At 45.5% G+C, this 17,438-nt stretch overlaps 1 protein-coding gene across 1 annotated transcript in view; it reads left to right on the top strand.

Moving 5' to 3' along the window:
• Positions 1 to 17,438, top strand: part of PLEKHM3 (pleckstrin homology domain containing M3) — a 171,207-nt gene that overhangs the window by 83,663 nt on the left and 70,106 nt on the right. Inside the window, exon 5 of the mRNA XM_056111788.1 lies at positions 1,985 to 2,048. Coding sequence (XP_055967763.1) covers positions 1,985 to 2,048 — 64 coding nt within the window. The remainder of the gene's footprint in view (positions 1 to 1,984; positions 2,049 to 17,438) is intronic.

The following is a 17,438-nucleotide window of genomic DNA, read 5'->3' as shown; positions in this document are numbered from 1 at the left end:
AAGATTGAGGTAGGTAACTTAGGTAAAACGGATCAATTGGGTGGTAAAGAATGGAAAGTAGAGTTTTGGTGGTGAGCTTAATGTATCATATATAGATGTCAAACCACATGATCCCTGAAAACCATATAATGTTATAGGTTACTTTAATTTTGGGGAAAAAAAGCATCAGTGGTTCTCTATTGCTGCTCATCTAAATAGTAATAAATATCTAACTGGGAGGATATGCATGATACAGCTAAATCATATTACCGACCCAACCTCACTTCAATGGATGTGCCATGGATGTGTAAGGAGCCAAGGTCTTTGAAGTCAGAGAAAGTTCTGGCCTTGAATCCTGACTTAGTCATCCTGTTCACATTCATCTTTGCCTCTAAGCCCCAGTTTCCCTATGTAAGATTAATGTTGCACTTACTATGCAAAGCTATTGTGAAAAATGAAGTGGAATAATATATGCCAAGTGTCATGCCCAAAGTAGACTCCTCTTACTGGTGCTTAATGCAGTAGGTGCCACCCCTGCGGAATGGATCTTTGGATCATCTCTGTCATGTATGTGTGCTCTTGAAAAGGCAATTTAGTTAGGTCTTATGGTTTCTCTTAAGAGTACTACAATCACCTTTCCACAAATTTTCTTTTTGTTTTTTATTTTTAAGTCACACCCAGCGATGCTCAGGGATTACTCCTGACTCTACACTCAAGAAGTACTCCTGACAGTACATGGGGGACTGTATGGAATACTGGGGACCAAACCTGGATCGGCTGCCTGCAGGGTTATAAGCACCCAACCTACTATACTTTCCCTCCAGCCCTTTCCATAGTTTTCTAAATGGGTCTCTCTGTAGGAAAGCCTCATCCCATGTGGAGGAATGACCATTTACCCCTCCTCCCTGCCATTTGTACTTATTTCCTGCCACAGGTGCAGCCACGAACTATTAGAGATGAAGGGAATCCAGCGCAGAACTGTATTCCACTTCCCAGGACATCATGGTAATGTCACACTGCATTGTGCCTGCGCTGGGTCCCTGTGGGAAGAGTCTAAATGATTCCCTGCCCCTTCTCAAGGACCTGGAACAGCGGCTGCCACACATTTGGACTTAATCAGCATTAGAAAGATGGAGGGAAATGATAATGACTGGGGCTAGAGAAATAGACAGAGGTTAAGGCGCTTGTCTTGTATGTGGCCCAACCCAGTTCAGTTCCTAACACTGCAGACAGTCTGCTGAGCACTGCCAGGAGTGATCCCTAAGCACAGAGCCTAGAGAAAACCCTGCGCACCACTGGGTGTGCTTCAAAAAATAAATAAAAATAAAATATGCTTGAAAGGTACAACAGGACATCAAACTTTATTCAGTGGTGAATAAATTAGCGGGAACCACATAGGTTTGACACTTGTTTGAGGTGGTGTGTGTGTGTTGGGGCCAGAGCTGGTAAAAGAAATGAAACTAGATGCTTGGATGCTCTGTCCAAGCCCATTGCGCCATCCTCTTGAACCTCACCTCACACTAGAGATCAAAGTGGAAATGGTTACGTCTGTCTTGGTATGTGTGGTAGGAAGGAAAAAGATCTCTGAAGAAAACATTGAGAGGAGAGGGGCCTCCCAGCTGGTACCCAAAAGACCTGGGTACCAATGAGTCTCAGCCAGCTGGGCTGGGGGTTCAGTGCAAGGATGCGACGCTGCTTGGGACCTGTGGAACTGGGAATATTTGGGCCATCTCCATGGCACTGGGGCTGTATCTGGCTATGCTTGGGAGATGTGGTGCCGGGGAGCAAACCCTGACTAGTGTATGATCTCCCAGCCCTGAAGAAAGGGCATTTTTACAGCTTTCCCTGAAGGGGATGAGGAGGAATATAGGTAGAATTGGAAAGAGGCTCAGGAAAGGAATTCTGAAATAAGATATGAAAAACTGATCAGAACATTGGAACAAAGGTTTTTTTTTTTTTTTGTGGCAGCACCACTGTTCATTTGTGTGTATATCTTTGTTTTCAGAATTTTCCCCCGAGAATACCTCCTCCAACAGATTCACCTCTATTCCCTGGCTGATCTGCAACAGGTAAGCACTCAGAGGGGCCATTTCATTGTGTTTTCTCTCCTGGGGAATGTCACTGTGGATGGTGCCCTCCTCCCAGAATTCTGCTATTGCTTTTCCACAAGCCTGATAAATTTCTATTCAGAGTAGGAAAATAGAGCATAAGTAGAATTATCCAGGGCTGTAACACATGTTGGCAAAAACCTAAAGAAGCTGAAGCTCTCATGCCCTGTTGGTGGGGATGCACTGGGTGGAGCACTTTGGAATGCAGCCTGGCAGTCCCTCAGAGCATTGAACAGAGTTTCCATATTACCCGGTGATTTTAATACCTTGCTGTATATCCGAGAAAATGGGAAATAGATGTCTCCTTGTAAGGGACTGTGTGGAAGACAATTATTCATAGTAGCCAAAAAAGTGGAGACAGTCCAGATAATCATCATTTAATAAATTTAAAAAATGGTATATAGATACATGATGGACTATTTGGACATTAAGAAGAATGGCCTATTAATGGTCAAAGAAATGTTTTGGCCTTTATAATATAATATTTTTCTCTTTAATTCCAGAAAAGCTTTATGCTGAAAGAAACCAAACAGAAAAAATTACATATTTTATGTTCCATTTAAATGAAATATCCAGAATAATAAACTCTACTGAAACACAAAAAAACTAAATGTTTGGTTGCCGGGGTCGGGGAGAGCTGGGGAAAGAGGAGGGGTTGCTCATGGTCCAAGGCTGCTTTGGGGAGTGATGAAATGTTCTGGAATTATATAGTGGTGGTGTTTTCACAATTCTGTTAATATACTAAAAACCACTAGTCTAAGTACTTTCAAAGTGAAGTTTAGGGTTATGTGGATTATATCTCAGTTTAAAAAGTGTACAAGGAAGAACATGTAAAAGGGAATGAATCTCTTTACCTTATAAGCTCTCCAGTGTACAAAGCAAAATCTAGGATGATTTTAAAAGCTCAGTAAAACATAACAGCGTCTATGAGTCAAAACCTGCTTTTGAAACCTTGTAAGTACATGTTCTTTTAACCATTGTCCCAGGGAGCAGTCAAGATGAAGACTGACACTTTGTTAAGCAGAAATTTCTAAATATATTATGCTTTGGTTGATTAATTATATCAGGAGCTCACTCCTGAAGAAGCTTTGGACAGTAAATATTTTCATTTCTATACATTTATTGGCTCTTTCAAAAGTCGGTGAAACAATTCTGATGACTCTCAGAATGCAGCAGATGACTGTAATTCTGCTTTGCCCCGCTTTATTATTGTTTTCTTCTGTGGTTGCGTCACCCAAATGAAATGAGGTCAACCTAGAAACTGTTCAGTTCTGAGCACACCTAAAAATTGTGTTACTTTTTCACTTACTTTTCAGGAGTTAAGATGTCCTTTCCAGGTTTGTTCGCTTTTATAACTTGACTTTATTGTTCACTGCTCCTCGTTGCCCCCACCCCCAGGGAAGAAAGTGATTTTAAGTGATATAAATGTTAGAGTGTTTAGTGGGAGAGTCTGTGAGAGAGCTGGGCTTTGAATTTTCACTTGTAGTTCAAGAGTAAACCCATTGGCACGTATGAACTCTCCCTTCTTCAGTCCTGCCTGCCTTTTCCCGCATAATCAAGCAGCGGTGATCTATCTCCTGGCTTAGACGAAGGGAGTAGAGTAATTACCATTATCCAGAGGTATTCAAGGTGAAGAAGGGAAAACGCCCCTTCCATGATTACCTATTTTCCAGGACCCAGTCTAACCACAGTATCTGAGGCCCCAGACTGTCACTAGAGAATCATGTTTAAAGGCACTGATATCTTCTCACAAAGGCGGTTAATAATAGAGTGGGTGGGCTTCAAACATGAGCACTCTCTGAGGCAGCCTTTCAAAACTGAGTTTTGATACCAGCTGAAGAAAAAGAATAGAATAATTCCATATTCATTTTAGGTTATCAAAGCAACCGAGCCATTTGTCATAATAAAGCCTGCTTTTAAGGCTTCCTGAAGCCCTCCTGACTGTTTCCTTTTCTCTTGCTTCCCCCCAATAATCAAACCACACTGTCAAGCAGCTTACTTAAATCCATGGCAATGACATCTTTGGCGGGCCAGACCATTCATCCCAGAAACCCCACCAGCAGCTTAATCAATTTGCAGCCTCATACTAAGTGATAGGGGCAATCCACAGATTATCGAGCACCCCGTCGGTGGAGGCGGCTGGACTCCTTGCATCCATTTACTCAACAGCTTGCACTAACTGGGCTCTTTGTGCCTGGCTTTAAGATCTCCAAACTTATCATATTTGCAGGAAGTTTAATTCAATTACTTTGTCTGCCTGAGGTGGGTCAAATTTGATTTAGCTTTGATCTGTCTGCATCTAGCCTGTCAGCCCTCTTCCCCCAGCTTCCCTCCATGGCCGAGTAAATTTCTGGCGTGTTTTTTGGCTTGGACTTGTTCTTGTAAACATGGAGGAGAACACAGGGAGAAAAAGGAAAATGGTTACTTTGGGAAAGGCTTTGTCAGCGGGAGCAGGGACCCCAGCCCGACCGAGCCAGCTGCCAGCCCCAAATCATCTGGTACCGTGTTTGCCCTGGCTGCTTTGTGTCATCTTGCATGTCACTTTAGGAACTTGAGATTTACTTTCCCTCATTTGAGTCCCCTCCTCACTCCTAAAATAAAGGTCTCTATCAAAGAGGATCCTCAACACCACATAAGCTCCCTGAACATCACCAGACGTGGCCCCAAACCAAAATATAAATAAATAAATAAATGGAATAAAATAACTACAGAAAAAAACAGTTTGTAAGGGAGAGGAAGTTACTAAAGAAACAGAAGAATCATAGTCCCTAATTAATTCTAAATATATAATAATTTTATTATGTTATCAGCATTGGTTTCTTTTTACAAATTTTCCATACGTGAGTTAAATTTTCCCCATTAGGCCCGCTCAAGCAAATCGATGAACAGCAGGTGGACAGTGACAGTTTTAATTAAAAAATAAAATGTAAGAGCTGGAGCAGTAGCACAGCGGGTAAGGCTTTTGCCTTGCATGCAGCTGACCTGAGTTCGATTCCCAGCATGCCATATGGTCCCCAGAGCACTGCCAGGAGTAATTCCTGAGTTCAGAGCCAGAGTAACCCCCGTGCATTGCTGGGTGTGACCCCAAAAGCAAAATAAATAAATAAATAAATAAAATGTAAACATGTGTTTCCCCCAAACCCAGAATTTTATATAAATATGGTAAAGGGGGATTTCTAATTTAGGTATATGTAATATGGCTTAATAGTGTGTCAACATTAAAATACCTAAAATAAAGATGCTGAAATAATTCCTGTACCGAAATATGTGCAACCTTCTTACTTGTCTTGCTCAGATTTCATCTTATATAAAATAATCCCTAATAGTTGCAGCAGATAGGCTTTCTTGCCTATTCCGTTTAAGACAGTTCCCCTATCCATTCTCATTGTTTGGATGTGCCAGCCACTCTGCATGCGTGCTCCCTGACTGTTGTGTTCAGACATGAGGAAATAAAATAGCACAGGTGAGTCTATCTTGTAAGGGGATCCGCCTTGTTCTGTGAGCTGCGGCCACCTGCCAAACCAGTAAGTGTCAATTGTTGGCAAACGTTGTAGCTTCCACTGGTGCCAAGTCCCTAATTGTCCGTTAGTTCCCCCAGTGAGTAAGTTCTCAGTAGGTTCTTCTCACACATGGTTAGACAGTGGTTGCTGCGGAGCACAGCCATTAGCTGGCTGTATCCAGCCCACAGCCTGCTGGCGTGCATCATGTAACGGAGGTCCACCTGCCATTCTTGCCCTAGCAGCAGCCAAGGAAGGGAACAAAGATCCAAATCCCAGGAGCTTAGAAAATTCAGGAAATGCCAATTTGGGCTTTCCCCTCCCCCCCCTTAAATTCAGGGTTTCAGATGACTTTTCTTTCAGCACAGTGGAGTTTATTAGAAAACCATTCAGTTTGTGTCCCTTAAGTGTATGCTGTTTTGTTACCTTTTTTAAAAAATTTAAAATCTTTTGATCTTTCAGGAAGGTTAAGTACCTACTGTTTTCTTTGCACCAGCAGAGCATTTTCTTAGGAGAGGTTTGGCAGGCAGTGATTAAGTATGTGTCAACAACAGTGACACAAGTGATGGTGTGTGTTTTAAGTGTGGGGGAAACTGAGGCATTGTTTACTAGATAGTCTTTTCCTGATTTGGTGCTTCAAGAAAGGAAAATAGAGTAATTAAGAAAATAGAATAGAATTCTTTTTTTCTTTCCGATCTGTTGAGCACTGTCAAGAAAACACAAGGTGGCTGGGAGAACTGTTGGTCAGGAGCCTCACATCAGTCCTTGCCACTGTCCCACAGGCTGAGTGGGATCCAGGTGGCACTGCTGTTTGACATTCTTCACAGCACCACAACTAAGCATGTGCTTATAAAAAACTATGCAGACACTTTTTCTTCTCAGAGCACCCCCACCAAGTGAGTGCCATAACTAAGTGTGACCTCCCTGATGAGCACTGCAACCAAAGTGTATGTGAGTACCACTTAAGGACAGAAAGCCCCAGTGAGCAAGGCAACTGAAGTTTGCAAGCAGTGCAGCCCCAAAGCATGAGAGCCACTCAAAGAATACAACCCCAGATCCCCCAGGACAGCCACAGGGAAGGGGGAAATATTAAACAAACAAGCAAACCTGATAAGAAGCCTGTAAGATAGTAATATGGGGACCAGAGCCATAGTACAGCGAGTAGGGCATTTGCCTTACATGCAACTGACCTCGAATTCAATCCCTTTCACCTCATTTATTTTTGCAAGCACCACCGGGAATAATTCCTGAGTGCAGAGCCAGGAGTAATCCCTGAGCATCACCAGGTGTAGCCCCCCTAAAAAACCAAACAAACAAAAAAGCAAAACAAAGATAGAAATACTAAAGGGGGAAAAGTTCCACTGAGATAGCAGAATAGCCCCTGAACTCTTGGAGCATTTGCTTGTTCTCCCCGCAACTCCGATTACTAGGACATGGGGTAGGGGTGAGGGTTATGCTCATGATCTCTTGCTGGCACTGACACTCCGTGGAGCCATTCCCTCAGCCCTCTCTGGCTAGGGACCCCCAAGCCCACTTGAACAGACAACCTTGCGCTTATCAGCAAGTACTTTATGCCACTGAGCCATCTCCTGGGCCCCTGCATTGCTTTCACTATTAGCTCTTCCCTCTTCCCCATTAACTTGTGCCACACCATCCACTCACTCACATCCTTTTAACTCTTTTAACACTGATAGAACAGTTCCATGTTTTACTTGTAGAATAGTTGGTATATGTGAATCAGTGTTAAGTGACCATAGAGGGTTGCTCTTAAGAATACGGGTTTACTTCTTCATTGCTCAGACTATGTAAATGATCAGTAAACTCTTCGAAAGGTCGTCTGTTTTCCAAAGGAATGGGTAGGTTTGACTTCTGAATTTTGCCTACCTGTTTTCTTGTGACAAAATCTAAAATGTCTTTTAATGAATGAACTCCTCTGGTGAGTTACCTTAGCATTGAGACATGTAAACTTAGTATTGAATGATTCTGTTTGTAAGTGATTCATGAAAAAGGATATTGGATGATGCCTTGGGTAAAGCAATTAATTGGTAATAATAGTACTCCCCTTTCTCCTCTACCCCATCCCCAAAGAAATACACACACACACACACACACTCCCCTCATGGGACTATTCAAAAAAAACTGATTTTCTTATTCACCTACCCTGGACCTTACTTTTCCAGACTAAACCCTACCTTCAGGTTATGAAAATTTAGGTTATAATTAATGTGTTACTTCCCAAAAAATTACTTTTTTTTAATGTGTTACTTTCAAAAAATTGGTCTTAATAGGTTCAAAGACCAGTATGATATTTGAGGAGAGATCAGTTTTTCATTTTATTTTTTTGGGGAGCCACAGCCAGCAGTACTCAGGACTACTCCTGGATCTGTGCTCAGGAATCACTCCTGGTGGTGGGTGCTCTGGGGACCAAATGTGGTGCTAGGAGCCCAGGTAGGCTGCATACAAGGCAAGGATCTTTCCCACTGTACTACCCTCTGGCTCCTCAGCAGATCTATTTTAATGATGAAAAAGGATGGAAAACTCTGGATTTGGGAATGCCCTGCCATAGAGGTAGGGTGGAATGGGGGGATGGAGGATGGGAGGGATACTGGAACTGGTGGTGGTGGAGAATGGGCACTGGTGGAGGGATGGGTATTCGATCATTATATAACTGAAACCCAAGCACAAGAATTTGTAGGTCTACAACTGTACCTCATGGTGTTTCACTAATAAAAATTTAAGGGGAAAAAAAAAACAAACTCTGGACTTGGTGTTCTTTCTAAAGAGCTGTGAAGGCTTAGGCCAGCAGGGAGGACCCACAGCACTCAAACGCTGTGAAGGCATACAGCCGTCCCTGCCCAGAAAATGGCAACTGTTTATTGTACACTCAGCAAGAAACATTCTTCCAAGCACCAGGGCATGTAACTGTTCAGTGACTCAGTGGAGAGATGATGGTACAAATCCGCCTACACTCATTGTGGCACCAGAGCCCTCTCTCACGAAAAGAGAGCAAATAATTTATGTTAGACCCTAAACAGAACAAAATGAGAAATGCCAGCCTACAAAATGACAATACCCAGAATGTCTCATGCCCGTTGAAAAATGTACTGTTTGATAAGACACCCTAATGGGGAGTTGTCCAGAGTTACCCACTTTCTGAGCTAGTACTAACCATTTCCGAATAGCTGACTTGTCAGCTAACGTTCACTCCCTTCCACGCCGACAGAGCTTAGAAATCGTCCTCTGTGTGACCTAAACATTGATCAGAAATGGCCTCTGATAATGTGAATGGTGTCCTGCTACTTTTCAAAGCATTTTTTGCTGGATGCTTTGGTATGTGAGTTCTTTTGGCCCTGCCCCAGCAAGCAAACACCAAGAAAAGGAGTGTGCTCTTCTCTGCGGGTGCTGGTCCTGGGGTCAGCAGGCAGAGGCCAAGCCTCAGTGGACACCCAGCGCAGCTGCCCTTTCCCCAGAGCAGTACCAGGAGATGACCTTTATTCACACGGGGTGACATTTCTGGATCCACCATCCACAAAGGCTCCACGCCACAGTGCCCATAACCAAGTCACCAGTCTTGCAGCCTCAAGAGCCCAATAAACTTGTATTCAAAACCTCTCGGCACCCCCCGGATCCCCACACCATTGTCCACTCAGGGGTCAGCAGGCAGGACAATTAATTAGGAACACTCAGATTTAACAAGAAGAAAAACAGTGTGTGACAGCTTGTCTGTGTTGTCCCCTGGCCTGTGCCTGTGTCCGCTGCAGTGCTGACTGCCTTTAGAGCCACTTTTCACCCCCCCCCCTCTTCCCAGCCCCAGGCTGTCTGGGCCAAGATGGGAAGGAGGCCACCACTGAGTCCTCCTGAAAGCCATTGGCTGTTTTGGCCAGGCCGGGGCCCACTAACACACACATTAGGAAGGAGAACAGGTGGTATTGGGTCTTTTCAATATGTGGGTCTTTTGACGGGTGTGTCAAGGGGAGAGGTTGAAGGAGCGCGGAAGGACCTAGCAGGTTGGAACCTCTGCAAAAGGGCAGTTCCTGTTTCTCAGGAGGGGCAGGTTGGCACTGAGCAACGCGTGCCCCGGGGTCAGCCTCCCAGGGTGCTTCAGACCTGGCGGGGATGGGAAGAATGAGAACTTCTCATCGTAAGAGCCAGGAAGGATCGTTGAGTCTGCCTTTTGCAGACCTTTTGGGTGTGGTCCAAAAACAGCAATGCCTGCCACACCACTGGTTGGTTAGGAAGGCACAGTGGCAGGGATCAGTTAACTATTGCTGTGCAATAAATTGCCCTAAAATTACTCATTTAAAACTTAGAGTCTTCTTGGTTTCTTCAGGAACTTGGAAGCAATTTTGTGGGGCCCTCTGGGCACAGGGACCATAGGCACTTCACATTCATCTGAAGGAGACTTGGCTTGGCTGGAGATCTGCTTCCACGGCTGGATGGTTGGTGAAGGGTGGGCAGAAGAAGCACAGGCTGCCCTCCCACAGACTACTTGTGTCTCCTCATGGTGTGACTGCTGGCTTGGGAGTGAATGAGAGAATGACAGCCTGGCCTAGCAGGGCTTCTCAGGGTCCTGCCTTGTAATTTGACAGGGCATTGTTTCTGCCACATTCTGTTCATTTGAAATAAGTCACATAGTGATGCCCACATTCAAGGAGATGTGATTCCACCAATATATTTGGTTTGTTTTTTGGACCACACACACCTGGTGGTGCTCAGGGCTTACTCCTGACTCTGAGTTCAGGGATCACTTCTGGAGGGCTTAAGGGACTATATGGGGTGCCTGGGGGTTGAACCCAGGTCAGCTGCATGCAAGACAAATGCCCTACCCTCAGTACTGTCATTTCAGCCCCTCCACCAGTTGTTTGTTTGTTTGTTTGCAGGGAGGGAACATATCTGGGTATTCTCAGACTTACTCCTGCCTCTGTACTCTGGGATAACTCTTGGTGGGGCTTGGGAGAGCTTATGGAGGCATCAGGATCAAATGTTAGTCAACCATGTGCAAGGCAAGTTTGCTACCTGCTGGACTATCTCTCCAATCCAGAGTCCACATTTTAAAAAGGAGGCAGGTCAATGAACATGGTCCATGTGTTAAAACTATGATCCTGTAATCATATCTCTTTTGCATGATGCTTACAGTTTATAAAGCAATGTCCCCCCCCCCACCCCCACCACCAAATGTGGTTAGGTACACTTTTGCTTTTCTTAAGACCCATTTTACAGACAAAGAGCAGTGAGACAAGAAAACTTGCTAAAGCTACTCAGCTTCTTCTAAACACCTGAACCTAAACAAAGATGAGGTTCTCTGACTCCTTGTCCAAGCTTCTTTTTGTGGTACCTTGGGCACTATATTCATATTAAGAAAGACAGCCCCTTGGCAAATCTCATACTTTCCATATTATGAGACAGAGAATAAGGGGTAGAGAATGTTCTCAAACATCAAGAAAAGAGAAACAAAAACCAGTATGATTTTTATAGGCCTATATGTAGCCTGAGAGACATGGTGAGTGTTATTTCTCTTATTGAATGTACACTTGGGTGGGAGGTGGGTGGATAGACAGATGCAGAGATGGACGGGAAACCTTGGGACACAGAAAGGGGTTTGGGTACCTTTTCTCTCACAACTCCTGCTCTGGTCAATATGCATCTTATGCTGCCAACAGTCAGCTTGAGAGGGTGCCCCGAAGGGCTTTCCAGATCTTCCTTTCTCTTCAGTTCGATTCCAGAGACCTGTGTTGAGTACCTTCTGTAGCCCAGACACTGGGCTAGAAATGGAGGAGACAAAGCTGGATTAGTCTTAGTATCAATCACTCTGGCCAGACACAGTAACAACAAAGTCTCCAATGGAGACATTACTGGGCCCACTCGAGCAAATCGATGATCAACGGGAGGGCCTTTACTTTACTTACTTTACTTTACCAATCACTCTGAGCTCACAGTCTAATCAGAGGCGCACACACATGTTTGGAAAATCTGACCCAGTGTGGGCAGAGCCCATATTGTGAAGGTGGCAAAAGAGGATCTCTTATCCTACAGGCCCTCCAACACTGTGCTTTGGACAGTTCTTTTGTCTAGAGGCGGGGGTCTATATCTCTTTTTCTAAATTTGTGCTTCCTGTTTTTGTTTGTTTTTTGCTATCTGAATTCCAAGCTCAGGGAGGTGTCACAGTGTCAGCCCGCTGCGCTCCAGGGCCACTTGCTGTTGGAAATAAGCCACCCTGCTGTAAAGAAGCCTGAGCTAGTTCATACAGAGAGGTCACATGAAAAGGCCGTAGGTAGTCATTCCAGCTGATAGCCATCATCCACCCGCCTGACATGTGAGTGGAGGGAATTACCTCCAAGCCTTCCTTACCTCTCTCAGTACATGGATATCAGGGAGCAGAGATGAGCCCTCTCTCTGGTTCATAGAGAACTGCCTGAACTCCTGGCTGCCAGGAATCAAGGTTGAATAATACGTTTTACACCACCAGGTTTGGGGCAGGTTTGATTTGCAGCAATTAGAAACAGGAAACCAGGAACTCAGGCTTCTGAAAGACTGGGATTCTCTATTGATATGTGAGTCGGGTAGAGAGGGATGTGAAGGGTCTTTCAGCCCTTACAAGTCTCGGATCCCACTGTGGCCTCATCTGTGGAATGTCATAGCTCTGTCATGAATGCAAAACATGGAAGAAAATGTCTTTGCTGACTTGGACATTTCTGAAGAACATTCAGTCTGCATGCTTTAGGACTATTTGGTAAATTGTCTTGACAACTATTCATGAAGTGATGATGATGAAATGACTCACCTTTCTCAGAAATGAAGATGTCTCTGAACAGTCTCCAACCCCATGTGTCCAAGTGTTGGTTTAAAATCTTCCCATCCTGCTGATGTACCTGAAACATGAGCTCCAGTCTCCATCATCGACACCTCCTGGCTGGGGGTTTTCTCACCATTCGCTCATCCAGCAAATGTTCGTTAAGCACATACTACACACCAGGACTTATGCTGACTCTGAAGTTGAGGGAGATCCTTTCATCTAAGAAGGGCTTGTGAGTCTTCACAATTCTGACCAAACCTGTTCTGTGCCTGTGTGCTAAGAAACTCCAGGATTTTGTTCAGCCTCATCTCTTCAGCAGGATTTCACCCTTTTATGCCCATTCCATCCACTGTGCCATTCTTGCAGCTGGTCTTCAAAGGACCAGAAGGATCATGAATTGCTCCTGTCTAGTCCTGTGTTGAGGGTTGAGTTTTTGAAACTATCTCGAAACTGTCTCGAAAGTTCATTCACATTGTGAAACTTCAACTATGGAACCTAGAAGTCTGACAGTGTCCCAAGATAGCATGGGTGTCTCCACTAAAACACTTGGTTGAAACTCATCATGGTCGAAACTTCCAGCTGCATTTGAAGCTTGCTGCTGTTCAACGAGATCACCCCCTCCCCGCCCCACCCCAGGCCCACCCCTTCACTTCTGAGGGAAAATGAGAAGTCTGGCTAGGGCAAGTTTGTCATGTGTCGTTTTTTAATTTCAGATCCTCGCCAAACCCTAGGGTGCTCTCAACCCATTGTTTCCTGGAATTTTAAACCAAACGGGAACTCATTTGCAACAGCAGGAAAGATCTTGATGGTGGAACACATAAAGGGGAGCGAGACTGCATCTGCCTTCGGGAAACTGCTGACACCCTAAGCAACCTGGTCTCTTTTAACTGTTTAACAGGTTTCTTGTGCCTCTGAAGTTTTCTCTCTTCCTTACAGTTAGTCACTCATTCATTCATCCCTGTAAGAAGAAAAGTGATAAAGACTCGTGGTAGGGCAGAAAAGACCCTTAATCTGGTCTCACAGATTCCAGCCTTTCTTGTTCCTATAACAGTCCCCAGGCCCGTGGGGGCAGCCAGCATAGTCCACCCCATTTTATTTTATTTATTTTATTTTTCACTTTTTGGGTCATACCTGGTGATGCTCAGGGGTTACTCCTGGCTCTGTGCTCAGGAATCACTCCTGGCGGTGCTCGGAGGACCTTATGGGATGCTGGGAATCGAACTCGGGTCGGCCATGTGCAAGGCAAATGCCCTACCCCCTGTGCTATCGTTCCAGCCCCAATTCACCCCATTTTAAAGGAGTAAAGAATGACTTTGGAACAGGTTTTTGTTAACTGTGAATCTAGTAGAGACCAAGCAAAAGGCATCGGTCCCCTAGCAGACCCAGGATGAGTCTTTTAGTCCAGACTAGAAAGCCAGACAGAATCCTACCATCTGTCTGAAGGAACCACTGAAGCTTGGTCACCCCAGAATCGCCCCTTCTTCCCATTTTTCCAAAGGAAGCCGGAAATCCGTATTTTCATGTGAAATTTCTCCAATAGTTAAACACTCTGCAGGCCAAACAAAACACAGCCCCTGGTTTTGACCTCTGCTTCCAGGCAGAGAATGCCTGCTTTTGTTCTCCCCAACCCATGAATGCTCAATGATGAGAAGGAATTTGTAGGCTAGTGCTAGACGGTGCCCCTCAAAAGACTGCGCACCCCATCCCTAACCCTCGAGCTCCTAATTGACACAGTCGCCCACAGCTGCGCTCTGAGAGTGGACTCCCTGGGAGAGAGGCGAGCTGCTCCCCGTCACGCGGCAAGGTCAGGGCAGCCGTGCAGACCTGGGGCAGTGGCAAGGGTCAGGCAGCCACAGAAGGCCCTGTGTTTCTTCAGGCTGCTGGCTAATAAATCATATTCACAGAGCATCGTCAGAGTGCTGGAGGGCTCAAGAGTGTGTACAGTGGGGAAGGCATTTGCCTTGGACACAGACAATCACCCCTGGTTTGATCCCCAGTACTGTAGTTTGGTCCTCTGAGTGATCGCTGAACACAGAGTGAGGAGTAAGTCCTGATGTGGACCCCCAAACCAAAAATCAAAACAAAACAGAAAAAAACAAAAGGAAAGAAAAGACAGTTAAAAAGTATCCCCCTGGGGCTGAGGGGATAGCATAGCAGGTAGGGTGTTTGCCTTGCTCAAGTCAACCTGGGTTCGATTTCCAGCATCCCCTATGGTCCCCCGAGTACTGCCCGGAGTAATTTCTGAGTGCAGAGCCAGGAGTAATCCCTGAGCATCGCTGGGTGTGACCCAAAAAGAAAAAAAAAGGAAAAGTATCCCCTGATTTCTTCTCTATGACCTGCTTTGTCAGGTGGAAGATTAAATCAGAATGAAAATGCAGATGAGGATCAGGCACTTACCAAAGACTGGCAGGCCTGCCAAAGGCTGATGGGCCGAGGATGCAGTGTCTGCCCCCAGTAGCGGTTTAGCAGTCTCCCTGAAGGGCCATGAGGACCAAGCTGAGGTCTTGCAGAGGATTGGGTGGCCAAGCATGGAGCCACGGAGTTAGGCTGCTTGTGCCAGTTCACCCCTGATTTGAGGGCAGCCCTGGGCAAGTCTCTTCTCTTAGTGCCTCAAGAACACTTCCTTTCTGAAGTGCTCCAGGTAGCAGCACCTCACAGAAAGCGGGTGTAAGGCCGAAAGGAGTGAGGGAGTGCGAGGTCCTGCTGGTGGCCCTGGGATCAAGTGCTGCAGTAACTGTAGCCCCACACCCAGACCCTGCTCACATGCCCCTGTAGCTTTCTCCAGTGTCACCAAGTCGCTGCTTGCCCACATGAGACCATGGCCTTGACCACAGAAGTCAGGTTGGCTTCTCCCCACCTTTGCCTTGCTGGTTCTACAAGCATCATAGCCCCTTGCAGCGATAGTCGCCCAGTGCAGCAGAACCCCATAGCAAAAAGCGCAGGACACCTCCCGTGGGCTGTTTCCTGCCTCCAGGTGGTCCTTACCATCCTATGGCCCCAGAGAACAGGCTTGGGGACCCTCAGCCCCCTCCTCCCTCCACCACACTCAACCTCGCCTCCCCCCTCCTCCCCCAGGGGCTGTCAGGTACTATTCTTCCAGCTTCTTCATTTTCCTTTGTCTTTGCCGAGAAAGATAGGGATGACTTGCCCCAAAGTAGGCCCCTCCCTTCATCACTCTGATCACTATCTTTCAATGAATGTGCGCCCTGCCAGTTGCTTTTCCATCTTAACAGCGTTGTTCTTTATGTAAATTTTGGAGAATCTGGATGACACATTTGGGGAGAGGGAGGGGAGAGAATAGGCCTTTAAAAATATTGAGTCCACACATGTTCTGCAGCTCTCTTAAAGAGAGGAGAATCTGAAATATTGGCAGAAACAAAGAGAACCCACATCTCTTCCTACCTGCAATTAGAGTTTTACTACCTTGTAAAGCACACAGAGAATTTGCAGTCCATTCTTCCCTGGCAGTAGGGGGGAGGCCCTGCTGTGAGTGTAATTGGCTTTCTGGCTCCTTTCAACCTTGAGGTAGAAGGGAGCAAGACTGGAGGGCCTTTACACTTTGAATTAACTGATGTTGAATTGTGTTTCAATTCCACGCATCTCTCTAATGCGTGTGTTCCATCAAGTCTTGCCTGGGAGTAGAAACACAGCTTACCTCTGAAAATACACTCCCCACCCCAAGCCCCGGCATTTCTCCTGGCTTTATAAAATCTGAGCTTCTTTCTTTTTAAATGGATTTTCAACTTAACCCATGTAGGAATTTATTCTCCATCTTGTTAAAGATGGCTTGGCATCCTTAGAGATAGTTTAATACAGAACACCAACTTTGAACCACTTTTTTCTCCAGCTTTGGCTTGTATCCTGTTCCCAGGAGGGATGCACAAGCATGTTTGGATACAGACTTGGGTCCTAAGTCTCCTGACTTATGATCTGGGAAGATTGAATGAAGCCGTCGTCACGGCGCCTTTTAGCTCTCAGACCTTGGTTCCACGGGGATACTACCATTGACACCATTCTGCATGTATCCCCTCTCTGAAATTTCCCAGCCTGTTTGCATAAGGGAACCAGTTTCTGGGCACAGTAACAACCCTGGAACAAGAGCAAGGTAGATCTCCACCCCTTGAGTTCTAAGTGATCGAGGGCAAGATTTCCGTTTGCCAAAAGTCAATTTGCGTTTTGACTTTTTGTCAAGAAATAGCAGTAGGCAGCATTTTACAAACAAGATTTGAAGAAGTGCTTACCAACACAAGTGAAGCACACTAATTTTGTATCGATTCCTTAAAAACAGGTGAGCTATCTTCTTCAGTGCCATACAGCCCATACAATGCCATACAAGTGACAGTTAGAATCACACCCCTCATGCAAATTTAGCCAAGAGTAAACGACAGAAGATAATTTGCACCCCATGGGTTTGCTGCAAAGAGGGTCAGCATGGAAGAGCCCCAGCCTGGTGTCTAGGCAGAGAGCAGAGAGCCTGCCAGTGGCTTGGGTGTGAAGGGGTGCAAGAAAAGATGGGGCAGCCTTAAGGGAAGGCTTATACCTGATAGAAACACAAAGCCAGAGGAAGGGTGATGAGGCTGCCCTATGGATCATGGGTGTGGAGAAAAAGTAGCTCAGGCAATCCCAGGTCATAAAACTACTGCTTTGGGTTTTACCTATTTCTCCTTTGTCAGCCCATGCTTGCAGGGGGTGGGGATGATTATCTTACAGACAGGCATTCATTTTGAGGCATTCATTTTGAGCCTGAAAATGGATCTTGAGGGTTGAATTCCTTCTAGGAGTTTGCTAGAAGGAGCTAGAAAGCACAAGGATTCTCAGCTGTCCCACCTCTCCTCGCAGTTACTAAAGCCCAGTGCCACCGAGAACTTGGGGCTTGCTCCTCCATTCACATTTCAGAGCACTTAGTTAAGAAGGGAGGAGGGAGGCAGTTGGAGAATCAATAACCCAAGGCATCAACAACAGTTTATCCTTTCCCTAGTCAAGTTATATCTCTGGCACTTAAAGTCTTAATCAAATGAGAACAGTGCATTAAATCATTAGTTGCGGCTATTTTTCACTGTG

The sequence above is a fragment of the Sorex fumeus genome, unplaced genomic scaffold, assembly GCF_029834395.1.
Source record: "Sorex fumeus unplaced genomic scaffold, SorFum_2.1 ptg000014l, whole genome shotgun sequence".
NCBI lineage: Eukaryota > Metazoa > Chordata > Mammalia > Eulipotyphla > Soricidae > Sorex > Sorex fumeus.
This window is presented reverse-complemented; position numbering and strand designations above follow the sequence as displayed.